Here is a 15,861-nt window from a genome sequence, read left to right on the forward strand (position 1 = left end):
CTTTTTTTTTTTTTTTTTGGCAGGTTGCTTATCAAAAACAAAGTTTTAGGAAACATGAAAAAGTACATAATATGCACTCTGGCGCCACAACTAAACCCAGAAGGCAACATGTTTTAAGCAAGTTCTAAGTCACCGTCCTATATTAGCTCATGCTAATTTCTCTCATTAGAAGTAATTGTCATAATAAAATTATGATAGTTGTGATCGCTGATATTTATTAAGCAGTTACAAGGTGCCAAGTACAATGCCAAATGCTTCATACATGTTGTATAATTTAATATTGGCAACCCCAAAGAGGTTGGCACTATTATACTGTCATTTTACAGATATTGAAGATGGAGCACAGTGAACCATCTCCCTAGTTTTGGTGTTTTAGATTTGAAGGATTTCTGTTTGTAAGAGGACTTCATGTCTCACTGTGGCTTAGAATGAAGTACAAGCTCTAAAGGTTGACACAGTCTTTAAGGATTTGGTGCCTGCCTGCTTATCCATCTCTTTGAACTTATCACCTTATTTCCACCCACCATGCACCCTTCATGCCAGTTCTAGAGAACCGTTTAATACAGACATGTCCCTGCTATCATCACAAATGCCCTTTTCTCCTCATCTGTACAAACAAGACCTACTCATTCTTTAAAACTCAGGCTATCCCTGAAAAGTCTATGCTAATATAGTTAGCATCAGTTGTCACCTCTCTCCGCCTATTCCTCTTATGGACCGTATCACTGTAATACACCCTTTGAATCTCTGGTTTTCCCCATTAGACTTTAAGCTGCATGATATTAAATATGCTATTTGGTTAAATAGACTACTTGGTATCTCCAGTGCCTAGGACAGGGCCAAGCATATAATGGGCATAAATAAATATTTTTCAAAAAATAACCAAATTTTAAGTAATCACTCTGTTCTTAAATCTTCTCAATTTTCCTAGCCAGAAAGAGTTTGCTCAATAGCCATTCTCTGTAACTTCATAATATTCAAGATGATTCGATTTCTAGAGAAAAAGCAAGAGAATCTAGGTCCTTGTGCCATGACTCTCATTTAGTAATTGAATGCCGTTGAACATTGATTCACTCAACATTTTTGTGGGTATACTTGCCATGTGCCTGGAGCTGTACCCCACAGTGGAGAAACAGCAGTGGACACAATAAACCAACCCTTGCCATCACGGAACTTGTACAACATACTGTCAAATTTCTCCTCATCAAGTCAAAGAGCTGGCCTCGGGTCCTCCTAGATCTAAAATTACATAGAACAATAATCCAACCCTCAAATTTTCTTAAATTATAATATCAAAATACATTAAAAATGAAGTAAAAGACAACAGCAGGCCAATCACTTTATAGCCAGCTTCTGATATATAGCAAAAGTTCACAAATACAATTTTTTCCTTCCAATAATAGATACTTTAAGACATGACCCTGAACATCTTTTAAAGATTAACACTGATTTCATCTGCTATAAAATACTGAAACACTCTGTACCTGTAATTAGAGGGCCCGCCAAGAACAAAAGAACAAAATCATTTCAGGGCAGTTAACAATGATTAGAAAGGAATTTTACCTCCAGGAAGATGAATCGATTCTATATGTTAGCCACAAAGACAGAGAACAACGTATTCTCTAAGTGGATTTTATTTGTGTGATGAATATTTTGATTCATAGTAATTGGACCAAAAAAGATGAAATTCATCACCAGTGAAGAAATTACATAGTAAGAACTAAATCTACCTAGGCTTTCAACCACTTCATTATAAAACTAGACAGGGAAGGTCATAATTATTTAATTTGTATACAAATCTCGGTTGGAAAATGTTTTCAGTGAACAAATGATGTGAGTAATTTTTATAGGAAGGCACAGTCCTTGTCCAAGTCAATAAACACAATATTTACAGACATAAGAAGCACACTGCTTTCTTAATCATATCCTGAGAGTTATTTGGACCAGGAAATCTAAGTCTCTAAAGATCAATGTTCAATTATTCTTATGGTAACTGAATAGAATGTGTCAGTTCCTGACATGCTATAGTCTTAGGATATACTTATGGATGTACCCTCCGATGGATATTGGATGGCTGCAGTGGATGGCTTATGTAGATACTGAACTATAATAAGTTTATGCATATATTCTTATTATTTATATACACATGTACACATACACATATATGAAGCAAATAATATCAAGTTTGTTTTTCTCTGTCAGAGTCATACTTATGGAACCTAAAAACAGACTTTCATGTACACATACACATATATGAAGCAAATAATATCAAGTTTGTTTTTCTCTGTCAGAGTCATACTTATGGAACCTAAAAACAGACTTTCTAGTTATGTGGTGAACTTTCTCTTGTTGTACGTGAGGAAACTGAGGCACAGACTGGTGAAAAAATGATTAAAATCTAAGAGTTGGTTAGTGATAGAGCCATGATGACAGGAGAGGTCCATTGCTCCCAGCCTAACGCTCTTCCCCTCATCTCATCATGCCAATGCTATCTGGAGTTGCAGCTTACAACTTCTTATTCATCACATTAAACCATAACACCAGGCCCAAGGAAGTGGGTAACACAGGCGCAGTTTAGGTTATTGGTCCATTTTTTTCTTGAAAAATAAATACCTCTGCATGTTTGTGGGAAGAAAAACAGCTATACTGTACATCTATGGCAGGATGGACATGTTGGAAATGAAACTAAAAGCTTTCCTCATGTAACTAAATTTGAGAGCGTGAATAAGCTAAATTTCCCCATCTGGAGACTCTCAGACTAGACAAGCCTTACAAATTAATATGAATGTATAGGTCTGGGGCCTGAAGGAAATTAGGTCACATCTAAAAAGGAATCAGGTGCTGACCACAAGTCAGAATGTTAATATGGACTCCAAACAGAGGGCAGAGAGCTAATGCTGTAGTTCACTGAATACCGTTAGGACAAGGCTACAGTATATGATGAAGGTAAATGCTTTAATCAAATTACAGTGCAGGACTCGATACTCTTTTTAACCAACTCTCTCCTCTCATTGGGTCCCATTTGATTTAGGAAGTTTTTTTTTCTTCACTCAGCTGCTTTATGTACCCCTTTCCTTGGTTTCTGAGAATTGAGATCCACAGCAAGGCATAGAAAACACGCTTTGACAAGGAAAATTAAAAAAAAAAAAAAACAACATTCTGAGGATAAAATGATCAGAACACATCAGTTGCTTTGTGCAATTTAGAAATAAAGTTGGAATGTGTAGGAACATTTTGTTTAAGAAGCTGAGCAGGAGATTCACTTTCTTGAAGCTGCTTCCTTGAAAGCTCTAGCTCATTCGGCAGTGATGCCCTTTGAAGGCTTTGTGTATGTCCTATGGTGAGAGAGTGGCATTTAGGAGTCAACACAGGGGATGTTCCAAATGCATCCTGCCAAGTAAGTGCTGGCAGGAAAAGTTAGGACACTTTTCTTTCTTGGGAGTCCCCTGGGACTTCATCCCTGTGAAAAGGTCTGAGTTTCTTTCAAAAGATCAAGATTGATTTTTGGTGGAGATGATGAGGGGCAGGATCTTCCAGTCAAGTAGGAAACAGATTCTTTTGATTAAATGTCAGATTAAGAAAAACAATTCCTACATAGGGACAGTTCTTTAAAGGGTATGACTGTGAGAAGAATGTAGATATTTTAGGATAGAAGGTTATGGTCTTGTGAATTTTTATTTTCTATAAATTTCCTGTGGTTACCATGAATTTAAAAATGTGTCCATGTGCTTAGTGTTTCAGATTCATTTATGCAGAATTATGTAACGCTTGGAGAATCCTCCATAAAATTTCAAGTATTATGGGAATACAAAATTTTTATAAATGACATTTGTAAATATCTAATCCTCTCTATAAGCACAGATTCTCAAAGAGTGCTAAATGGGATAGAGTATACCATTTATAAGAGTTCTCTCTTTTTAAAGGGAGTATCTCTCCATTAATTTAAGGGTTATCTTTCTATTGACACAGAACCTCATATATAAGTGATTATTATGATTTAAAGAATTGCAGAGATCAGCCATAGACCAGTTGCCCAGTGATTTACTGTTCCTAACTCTACACTGGAACACGTCAAGATAAAATCACACATTATTTATTTGAACACATTTATAGCTGTTCTGATCTTTTAAAGTTACTTTAACTATAAAGTTTAACCAGTTAACTTTTGGGAAAAAAAACAAAAACCACAAGTTTGTTCCAGAAAATATTTTTTGAAAGGAATCACTTGTATTATGAATAATAGAGTGACAAAGAGAGAGAGAAACAATTGGCAGTAAGAAAAAAATATATCTTTCACCTCCTCCAAAATTCTAGAGAACCTTCATTTTCAACTTAAAAATGGAAAATGTGACAAATGTAAGCCCTTACCAACTTCCCACTTCAGAAGGCTGTTGTCTTCCCTCTCCATTTTTCCAATGACATACCAGATACACGCCATCCAGTGGGCAAGGAGCGCAAACATGGACATGAGCAGAGTCAGGACGATTGTGCTATGTTGGGAGTAACGGTCCAGCTTCTGCAGGAGACGCAAAAGACGAAGCAGCCGCACAGTCTTTAAGAGATGCACGAGAGACACCTGGGTAGAAGACAGAGCAGCACAACTTGGCTCATGCATTAAATTCATGCCATGACATTTACTTTAACTTACAGCCATGCTGGAAAGTTCTTGAAGTTAAATATAATCATGATTCAATTCTATGTTCATTAAATTTTTTTAATTGGTGCATCATAGTTTTATGTTCATTTTCTAGTCCTTTTTATGAATTGTTATTCTTCTGTGCTAAGGTTTACTTTCTCCCTACATTAGAGCCAGGTTCTCATCTGTCATTTTTCAAGCTGGTAGAAAGATAGATAGTCACATGCTAAGATTTTGTGATTTCTACTTTGTCACTTGGGCATTGCTGGGGTGGAGTTTATTTGATAGGCAGATACCGATGTGGACCATTTTTCATTGGTGAAATGAAACCTAGGACAGAAGTCCAGGAAGGAAATCATCTAAACACATGACACTGACACAGTCTCCTCATTTTCTCTGACCAGAAAGAGAATGCTTAAGGGAAGAATGTGGTGCTCCCCTTACATGAGAATAATAGTTATTTGCAAAGATAAGGGACATGAGCTTGGGTGTTCAGATGAGGCAGCTGAGTTATTTTGCTGGTACATTTTAAAAAACAATTTTACTTGCTCCTATAAGAGTCCACAACTGGCTATAAATGTGAATTTTGGTTTATTGATGAATGACAGAAACAGATATAATTATTTTAAATGTAAATATGTAATCTGAAACAAAATTCGTTACTTTTGGGTGATATTCTGAATTTGTCAATGAGAATTATAAGTCACTTGTAGACAGCTGCATACCTCAAAACACCTTATAAATAGCAATTTCTCTTTTATCAAGTGTGTATGACACCTTCTTAATGTCAATTGGGGGTAAGGGAAAAGTGAAAGGAAAAAAAGTAGGGGGTGGAGGCCAACTAACATGTATTGAGGTCTTTCTAGATGTCAGACATTTAGCAAAGCATTTGATAAAATGCTACATTTTTAGGTTGCTCAAAAAATGTAGGACTTGTTAATACTTCATTTTAGTCCTAATTTGATGTTAACTTCCCCAAGGAAGGCACTCCACTGACAAGTGATAAAACTGGGATTCATACCTTTTCCACATCTAGTTCATAATTTTATTTCTCATTCTGCCTTTCATGGTGACATAAACACAGTAAGTTTCAATACACAAATGTGTGAGCTGTATTTAAAACAATTGCCATGAGCAATTAGGGGCAGAGCCAAAGCCAAAGCATATAAGACATTTTTTTGATGGTAGCAATGCATTTTTTTGGTCCTATTTATTTATTTATTTATTTTTAAAATTTTTTATTGTTGGTTGTTCAAAACATTACATAGTTCTTGATATATCATATTTCACACTTTGATTCAAGTGGGTTATGAACTCCCATTTTTACCCCGTATACAGGTTGCAGAATCATATCAGTTACACATCCATTGATTCTATCCATGTTGCATACTAGTGTCTTGTTGTATTCTGCTGCCTTTCCTATCCTCTACTATCCCCCCTTCCCTCCCCTCCCCTCCCCTCTCTCTCTCCCCTCCTACCTGTCATTCATTTCTCCCNTTTGGCATTTGTTTTTTAGGGATTGGCTAGCTTCACTTAGCATAATCTGCTCTAATGCCATCCATTTCCCTGTAAATTCTATGATTTTGTCATTTTTTAATGCAGAGTAATACTCCATTGTGTATAGATGCCACATTTTTTTTATCCACTCGTCTATTGAAGGGCATCTAGGTTGGTTCCACAGTCTTGCTATTGTGAATTGTGCTGCTATGAACATCGATGTAGCAGTGTCCCTGTAGCATGCTCTTTTTAGGTCTTTAGGGAATAGACCGAGAAGGGGAATAGCTGGGTCAAATGGTGGTTCCGGTAGCAATGCATTTTGATTGACATCTATGGAGATGCACTAACTGAATATTTTTAAAATATGGAAGACACATTTTTTGGATGGTTATTTTTTTTTCTTTTTATAAGTCTTTGCAGTATAACAACATAATTTATAACATTTCTCACAACATGTTTTCTTGGGAAGAAATGTAATACCTTGAGCAAACTTTTCTGTTCAAATAAAAGAATTCATCATAATCTATTAGAAGAGGCTAACAAACGTATGTATCAGGTTTTTAAATGATCGTAGGTCCAGACTTGTGCAAAGCAGAAAAGAATCATTGATAAGGAGGATTTATTTTTTCCTCTTTGTCTTTCTTACTGACACAGATGTTGATCTACACTTTCATTCTTCATAAAGCAGTCATGCTAGGTTCACAGGACATGATGATGAAAAAAGCCAAGAAATTAAAGGAATACTAATTGGAAAAGAAGAAGTCAAACTATCACTGTTTGCTGGTGGCATGATTCTATAGCGAGGAGACCCCAAACAATTCCATCAGAAGACTTCTAGGGCTGATAAAATGAATTTAACAAAGTAGCAGTATACAAGATCAACATCCATAAATCAATAACTTTTCTATAATCTATCAGCAATTCAGCTGAGAAAGAAATCAGTAAAACCATCCCATTTACAATAACCTCAAAAAAAAAAAACCCTTGGAATTAATCAAACCAAGGAGGTAATTAAAAGATCTACTAAAGAAGACTGAAGAAAATAATTGAAGAGGGCTTCAGAAAATGGAAAGATCTCCCATGCTCTTGAACAAGTGGAATTAATATGGTCAAAATAGCCATAGTACCAAAAGCAATATACATAGTCAATATAATCCCTATCAAAATACCAATGACATTATTCACAGAACTAGAAAAATCAGTCCATAAATTTATTTGGAAAAATAAGAGGCCCTGAATATTCAAAGCATTCTGAACAAGAAAAACAATGCATTAGGCATCATAATACCTGATTTCAAATTATATTACAGAGCTATAATAGCAAAAATAGCATGGTACTGGCATCAAAATAGATGCAGACCAATGAAATAGAATAGAAGACACAGACCCACATTCTTACAAATGGGCCAGATATAAATATTGGAGAAAAGGTAACCTTTTAAACAAATGGTGCTGGGAAAACAGAATATCTACATATAGAAGAATGAATTTAGATCCCTATCTTTCACCCTGCATAAAACTCAAATTAAAATGGATCAAAGACTTAGGAATTAGACCAGAAACCTTGCACCTGCTTGAAGAATAAGTAAGGTCAACACTCCATCACATAGGTGCAGCTACCGACTTCCTTGGCAACATACCTGAAGCTCAAGAAATAAAATCAAGAATCAGTAAGTGGCATGCCATCAAACTGAAAGGGCTCTGTACAGCCAAGGAAATGAATAAGAAAGTGAAGACAGAGCTTATGGAATGAGAGAAAATGTTTGCCAGCTACGCCTGACAGGGGGTTAATATCCAGAATACAAAAAGAAATAAAAACTCAACCCCAAAATAACAAATAGCCCAAGCAATAAATGGGCAAAAACATGAACAAATTTTCAAAAGAAGAAATACAAATGACCAAAAAATATATATTAAAAAATTTCAACATCTTTAGCAGTCAGGGAAATGCAAATCAAAACAACACTAAAATTTTACCTTACTCCATTCAGAATGGCAAGTTTCAAGAACATGAATAATAATAAATGCTGGTGGGGATGTGGGAGAAAAGGTACATTGTTGGTGGGACTGCAGGCTAATGCAACCACTTTGGAAAGCAGAATGAAGATCCCTTAAAAAACAAGGAATGGTCCCAGTCTTTAACCCCCTCCCCTCTCCAAGTGGGGTAGGGAGGGAGAGCATGGAAGGAAGATTACCTCTAGAAAGGGAATAGGGGTGGGAGGGAAAGGGAGGGAGAAGGGGAATAATAGCATGGATGGTGGAAGGAGACCCTCATCATTATACAAAATACATGTATGAAGATGTGAATTTGGTGTCAACATACCTTATATACAAACAGAGATATTGTGATATAAAGGTGTATTAAGAATTGTAATGCAAAAAAAAAGTCAGCAAGACAGATCATGTATAATGGCATAATTTGGCGTGAACATACTTTATATGCAGAGTTATAAAAATTGTGCTGTGAATGGATAATTATGAATGTAATGCATTCTACTATTGTCATGTATGAAAGAAATTTTTTAAAAAGGGAAGTATCAAAAAAAACAAAACAAAACCAAGGAATGGGACCAGCATATGACCCAGCTATCCCACTCCTTGGTATAATCCAAAATATCTAAAATCAGTATACTATAGTAATAGTATGCTATTATATAGCAACACAATGTTTATAGCAACACAATTCACAATAGCCAAATGATGAAAGTAACTCAGGTGCCTGCCAATAAATAAATGGATCAAGAAAATGTGGTACATAGATACACAACGGAGTTTTACTCAGCCATAAAGAACAATGAAATATGGCATTTGCTGGTAATGAATGGAAATGGAGAAAATCATGCTAAGTGAAAATAACCCAAACTCAGAAAATCAAGGATTGAATGTTTTCTGTCATGTGTGGAAATTAGAACCAAAAAAGGGAAAGAAAGCAGTGTGTGGGAACGATCAGGTTTCATAAAGATATAGGAAAGATCAGTGGAATAGATATAGGAGAATGAAAGGGAGAAAGGAAGGGAGAGGGGAAGAAATATGGAATGAATTTAACAAAATCATATTATATTCACATATAAAGGTACCCAAGGGAATTTCACCTTCATGTATAAGTAGAAGAAAGGAAGTTGAGTAGTATTGAGGAGGAGAAATAGAGGCAGGGCAGAGGGGAGGAAAGTGGGGGATGAAAATCAAAATCAAATTCCTTGCATGTATGATTTGTCAAAACGAACCCAATTAGTCTGTATAATTATAATGCTCTAATAAAAAAGGGAGCTGAGTACAGTGAAAAGCTCAGTGAAAGTGAAGTATTTAACATTCATCAAAATATGAGAATTTGACTTGTAGAAATCCTTTATCCACGTTAGTTTAAGTAATGTGTATGTTAATTATATAAAAACACATGCTATATATTCTATTCTATAAATTCTTAATAATTTATGAATAATTGCATACCATATACACACATTTAAGATTTTCCTATTTGTTCAGTATCCAAATAAAAATGGAACATGAAAAATCTATTAGTATTCAGTAGCAAAGCAGCAAAATAATTTTAAACAGAATTCTATTAAATAACATTTACTTAACAATTTGCCAGGAGAATTCAGAAAGGTTTTTTTTTTTTTTTAAAACATTTTGTGAATTATATACTTCTTTTGCAGCTTTCCAAAAGCCTGTTTTAAGTCATTACACTTTCATTATAGTACACTTATCTAGTCAAATTCAATCTTCAAAAGCACTTTAAAAAGCCCAGATAACAGTTTGATGTAGCACTGATTGATATTAATACACAAGATTTCTCCTGCCAACTTTCCTTTCAGTTATGTTATAAACCTTTTAACCATGTCGACACTCTCAACCCTCCAACTTGGGAAAAAAGAAAGGAGTAAAAACAATATTGTACAGGCAATTTAAAAAGGAAAAAAAAAGTATGCTAAATAGGATTACAGTTTCACATTCATTTTTGAAGTAAATAATGACTATATTTGAAACATCTATCTCTTTGTTTCATTTTGAAAGCTATACCTTTAAATTTTTAATGAAGGATATGTTTTCTATGAAAGACAGTTAACTGACTGGGAGATTTATTTACTTTGAATAATGTTAAAGAAAATTTTTACATGCTGAAGTTGTTAAGCAGAAAACTGCATTTATGATTCAAAATGACCTCCTTAAAAGTCTCTCCATTTATAAAGAAGTGTTTGAAAGTTTTAAGGATATCCATCATCAAATAGTAGAAGTAGCTACTATTGTATGTGGCCATACCTTCTTGTAAGGAGACATAAGGATAAGGGGGTTAGAGGAAGAAAGAGGAAAATTTATGAGTATTAATACAAATTCAAGAAAATTCTCAACTTTTTTGTCAATCATTGTGTCATTCAGGTTTCTACTCCATCCAACATTTTTATAAGAATTTATAAGAAATGACTGAATTAACTTAATTTTTTAATATCAACATTCCTCTCTATATTAATTGGTCTTGCATTGGTTTTGCCAAGGAATAATGAAATCATAGGGAGTTAAAGATCATAAAAGGGGAAAGAATTCTTCAAACTTTCCACCAATTTTTTGGAAGAAAATATCTCTTTAGATAATATAAAGTAATGGTTATATCCCTACAGATGGTTTCCTTATCAAAGGATTTGTTTATTGAGTCCATATTTATGATAATTTTTCAAATATTCTGGGTTCTGGGTATTTGTATGAATAAAAACAGGTAATACAGATTTCCAAGGAAGTAACTTCCTCAAGTGGAGAATGTAGCCTGCATGGTATTGGGTACCCTGGCAGTTTTATTGAGGGCACAAATCCCGGGAAACACAAATCGCTGTAAACATTTTAAACCTGAACGTGTGAAAAAGTAAATATAGGGGTGAAAGCAAGCTTAAACGCTGTGTGGAATCAAGCTCTTGACTCACCACTGTGACGTTGAAAGCGTACAGGAGATCGAAGGGCAGGGCAGCAATTAAATCAATGATGAACCAGGTTGTGACGTAGTGGATGCAAATTGATCTTGCTTCGAAAATAACTTGGCCAGATTTGCTGACATAAGTTGTTCGGAAATTTAAAATAATATCTGCTTGGGGAAAAAAAAGACAGAAAGAAAAGAAAGATGGGGAGGGGTGATAAAATAAAAGGAAGGAGAAAGACAAGGAAAGAAGCAAGGAAGGAGGAAAGGAAGTCAGGCAGGCAACCAGGGAGGAAAAGAGGAAGAAAAAACATATAAAATTAAAATTAAACAATAACCTCTTTAACCTGTTAATTACTAATGTTCAAAACACCCTCCTTGATGGATCCAGTTCAACTCAACAAACATGTTTAAGGAGAGTGAAGAAAGTAATATTTTCTGAGCATTTACTACATTCCAAACTTGGAGTCATGTGGTATGATGATTAAAATAAATGATCAAAGCAATAAGAACAAAGATCATAATTTGCTAAAAACTCACTGTGTAAAGACATTGTTCTAAGAGCTTAGCATGGGGTATTTCACTTAATCCTCAAACAAACATCCCATGTTAAAGAGGCAGAAACTAAGTCCCGCTGAGGAAGAGTCATTCATCCAAGATCATGTAACCAACAAAATAAGAAATTATTTGAACATAGATATAATTTGTGCAATACTACCCAATTCCATGTATTAAAGTTTTACTAATCTCTGTGAGAATATGGAATTCATTCCTGTCCTGAAGGCACTCCTGTTAACAAAATACCAGAAATTTCTTGTTTGGATTTAGAGGTTAAATTTTCCCACTCTTTAAAAAAAATATAAACACTTTATGTAAGCATTTCAACTTTTCCATACAGACTCTTTTATTACTTTATTGAGATTTTTTTAGAATACATGAGGTCCTCGTGAGTGCTGGTTAAATGACAAATCCATAACTAAGCGAGTCCTTTGAGCTCCCTCCTGTTGCTTATGAGTAAGCCTCTCTAAGACTGTCCTCTTATTTCCTGGTTAATATCATTAAGATATTTTCCTTAGTTTGTCTTAAGATCAAGTAAAAGCAGACCTCAGGAAATTTCTGTATTGGTACAAATGAAAGGGTAGTAATTGTTGAGCGTTTTATGGAATGGTGACAATTACAGAAAAAAAATTTCTCCATGGAACTTTATTTTGGGGAGAATGCCATGGTTCGTTAGTCAAGGACCGGAGCAGGATATGTGGGAAATAAATATCTCAGCCAATGATCACAGGAATTTGAGGAGTTATAAAACCAATACTAAGCTCTGAGCTGCATAATAATCAGATGGATTGGGATAATCTTTACATCTAACTTAAACCACTGAAAATAAGAACAGTGTTGTATGAGATAGAATTTGTTCATATCATGATGATGACAACAGTAAAAATTACTCATGAAAATGCTCAATTTATATTTGTATGTTACTTTTAATTTTCACTTCATGTTCACATTTGTGGAAGGGAGAATTCTGAACAACTGTCAATGACCTGGTCCTCATTTGGTCTCTTCCCCTGTGAACATGAGGTATCATTCTGTGATCGGGTTATATTTTGTGACAAACTGGGAAATTATCCTAGGTGAACAGATCAGGCAAGCTCTCTAAAAGAAGGAAGTTTTCTTCATCTGGTGAAAAGATATTGGAAGTCAGTAAGAAGAGAGTGACTGACATATGATGGACAGGACCACATGCAAGGAACAGCAGGGGGCCTCTTATTGCTGAGAGGAATACCAGGCTGACACCTAGTTAGAGATGTGTACCTTAGTACGAATTCTTCCAACAGCCACATGGGGCTGGGAAAAGAATCTAAGGTCTAGGAAAGAAAACATAGACACACACACACACACACACACACACACACCCCTCAGATAACATGATGTCAGCCCTTTGAATCCCTGAGCGGAGAATCCAGCTAAGCCATTCCTAGATTTTCTGACATATAGAAACCATGAGAAAACAAACAGGTGTTGTTTTAAGCTGCTAAATTGGTGGTAATTTGCTATATAGTGGTTAAAAAATAAATAAAATTTCATTATGTCATTTGGTTCTCAGTATAGCTTTGTAGCGGGAGATAATATAGGAATTACAACAAGACACATTCTTAGTATGAGCTGAGTATTGTTCTAAACCATTTATAATCATAATCTCTTTTAACTCTTTTCAATAATACTAAAATGCCAATACTTTTATTACTGTCTTTTCCAGATGAGGAAATTAGGGCATAACAGAGGTCAAGTAATTTGCCCAGTGTCACATAGATGATGATACTGAAACACAGCATTGAATTCCCCAGCTGTCAGTGAAAGAGCAAGATTCAGCTCCAAGTCTCATGGGTTCCAGTTCAGTGCTTTAGGTTTTGTGGCTTTAACAAAATACAGATACTTCACAGGTCAGGAAGCAAGTTCTGAGTGAAGTAATTTCAAAGTGCTTCATATTCAAATTTGAATTTCCCAAGAATTACTCGATGGCATAACATGTGATGTATTTTAGAGAAAGTTCCATGTGCTGATGAAAAGACTATTGTGTTTGGAGTGGTGTGATGGAATGTTCTTTAGGTGTCTACTAATTCCTAATCTATAGTCTAATTTTACTCTGATGTTTCTTTGTTAATTTTTGGGGGGAGTCTAGAGGGGTTCAGTGAGAGGGGTCAGTGAGAGTCGGGTATTGATGTTACCCACCATTATTGTATTAGGGCCTATCTCTTCCTTTATGTTCAGTAATGTTTGTTTTATAAAATTTGGTACTCTGATATTTAGTGCCTATTTATTTATAATCATATCTTCTTGATGGATTATTCCATTTATCATTATGTAGTAAGAGTTTATGATGCTTCAGGATGGTTTTGGCTTGAAGTCTGTTTTGTCAGATATGAGCATAATTACTCCAGCTTGCTTTCAGGGTCCATTTACATAGAATATAATTTTCCATCCATTCACTTTCAGTCTGCATATGTCTTTGCTGGTCAGGTAAATTTGTTGCACACAGCATATTGTTGGGTCTTGCTTTTTAATCCAATCAGCCAGTCTTCATCTTTAAGTTGGAGAATTAAGACCATTTACTTTCAGGGTTGTTATTGATAGGTATGTACTTGTTTTTGTCATTTTGTTGGTTTTCTTAAAATTCTTTTGAACATTCTGTTTGTTGCTTCTTGTCTTACTCATTTTAAATATTTGATTATTTTCTTTATTAATAATGTCTGAATCCTTCCTGTTTCTCATTTGTGTGTCTACTCCTGTAGTGCGATCATGCTTATTATTATCTTTCTTCCTCTTCTGGTGTAGGATTCCCATAAATATCTTCTCTGATGCTGGCTTAGTAATGCATTCTCTTGGTTTATGCTTCCATTATCATGAAAGATCTTTATTTTTTCAATTCTGATGGATAATTTTATTGAGTATAGTAATCTCAGTTGGCAGTTATCTTCTTTCAGGACACATGAAATACATCATTCTATGCTCTCCTGGCCTTTAGTTCTGCTGAAAAATCTGCTGTTATTCTGATGGATTTCCTTTAAATATGACTCGGTACTTCTGTCGTGCAGCTTTTTCCTCTCTTTGTTCTGTACTTTGGGCAATTAACTATAATATGTCATGAAGAGGTTCTCTTCCATTCATGCTATTTGGGGTTTAGAAGACTTTCTTTATATGGATGTCCACATCTTCTCCAAGATTTAGAAAACTTCTTCTTTTATTATTTCACTGAATAGATTTTCTGTGGCTTCAGCATGTAGTTCTTTTTTCCTCATGTATTCCAATTAAGCATAATTCTGGTCTTTGACTGGTGACCCAGACATAAATTTGTGTGGTCTGCTCCTTCATATTTTTTCCCTTTATTACTATCTGAATGTTACTCAATCTTGTTTTCAAGTTCAACATACTTTCTTCAACTTGATCTAGTTTAGGAGGCTTTCAGCTGAGTTCTTAATCTGACTTATTGGACTTTTCATTTCCAAGATTCCTGTTTGATTCTTTTCAAAATCTCGTATTCCTTTACTATATTTCTCATTAACAATTGCATTGTGTTCCTTAATTCATTTATGTGCTCATTTGTATCCTCTTGGAATTCATTGAGATTTTAAATAATTTATTCTTTTGAATTCATTGACTTTTCAACCATTTTGATATATTTGGAATTATTTACTAAAGAATTATGAACTTCAGGAGGTGCACATTGCCTTGTTTATTTATTTATTTTTCTATGTTGATATTCGTGTATCTATTAGGATGGACATCTCTTTCACTTTTATGTGAGGATCTTCTTAGGAAGCAATAAAAATAAATAAGAAAATAAAGGGAAAACCAAATAAACACACCAACAGAAATGAAAGTGCAAAAACAATGTAGAATAGAATAAACAAAAAAGTTAAAAAATAAATTTAATTTGAAGTAAAACAAAGGAAGCAGTAACAACAATTATTAATAAAAAGTAACAATTTCTTTTCCATCAAAGTGCTTGATTATGAGGGCAAGAATGAATCATCAACCTATGCTAATTTGTGGTTCTTTCTATGTCATAGGCTGTGTGGCCCTTGAAGGCTGGGGGTTGTACCCTTTCTTCTCTTTGATGTGCTTGTCAGGTGACCAGTGTGGTGGTTTGTGACTAGAGCCAGTTGGAATACTTCTCAGATGCCCTGCATTGAGAGGTGAAATTCCGAACTCCCCAGGCAAAGATTTACAAAGATTTATTTCATAGTTCCGTGAGCATGGACTCTTGAGGGCAGGGAGAGGTGATGGAGTCACAACTATCTGTACGGGGGGGGGGGCGGGGGGG

General features: G+C 35.0%; 1 protein-coding gene across 1 annotated transcript in view; it reads right to left on the reverse strand.

Moving 5' to 3' along the window:
* The window catches only part of Kcnh8 (potassium voltage-gated channel subfamily H member 8), a 364,802-nt gene that overhangs the window by 111,995 nt on the left and 236,946 nt on the right, over positions 1-15,861 (reverse strand). The window contains exons 6-7 of the mRNA XM_015494542.2: positions 11,047-11,204; positions 4,369-4,576 (exon numbers count right to left, since the gene is read on the reverse strand). Of these exons, the coding sequence (XP_015350028.1) occupies positions 4,369-4,576; positions 11,047-11,204 (366 nt within the window). The remainder of the gene's footprint in view (positions 1-4,368; positions 4,577-11,046; positions 11,205-15,861) is intronic.

Source organism: Marmota marmota, unplaced genomic scaffold (genome assembly GCF_001458135.2).
Source record: "Marmota marmota marmota unplaced genomic scaffold, marMar, whole genome shotgun sequence".
In the NCBI taxonomy this organism is placed as follows: domain Eukaryota; kingdom Metazoa; phylum Chordata; class Mammalia; order Rodentia; family Sciuridae; genus Marmota; species Marmota marmota.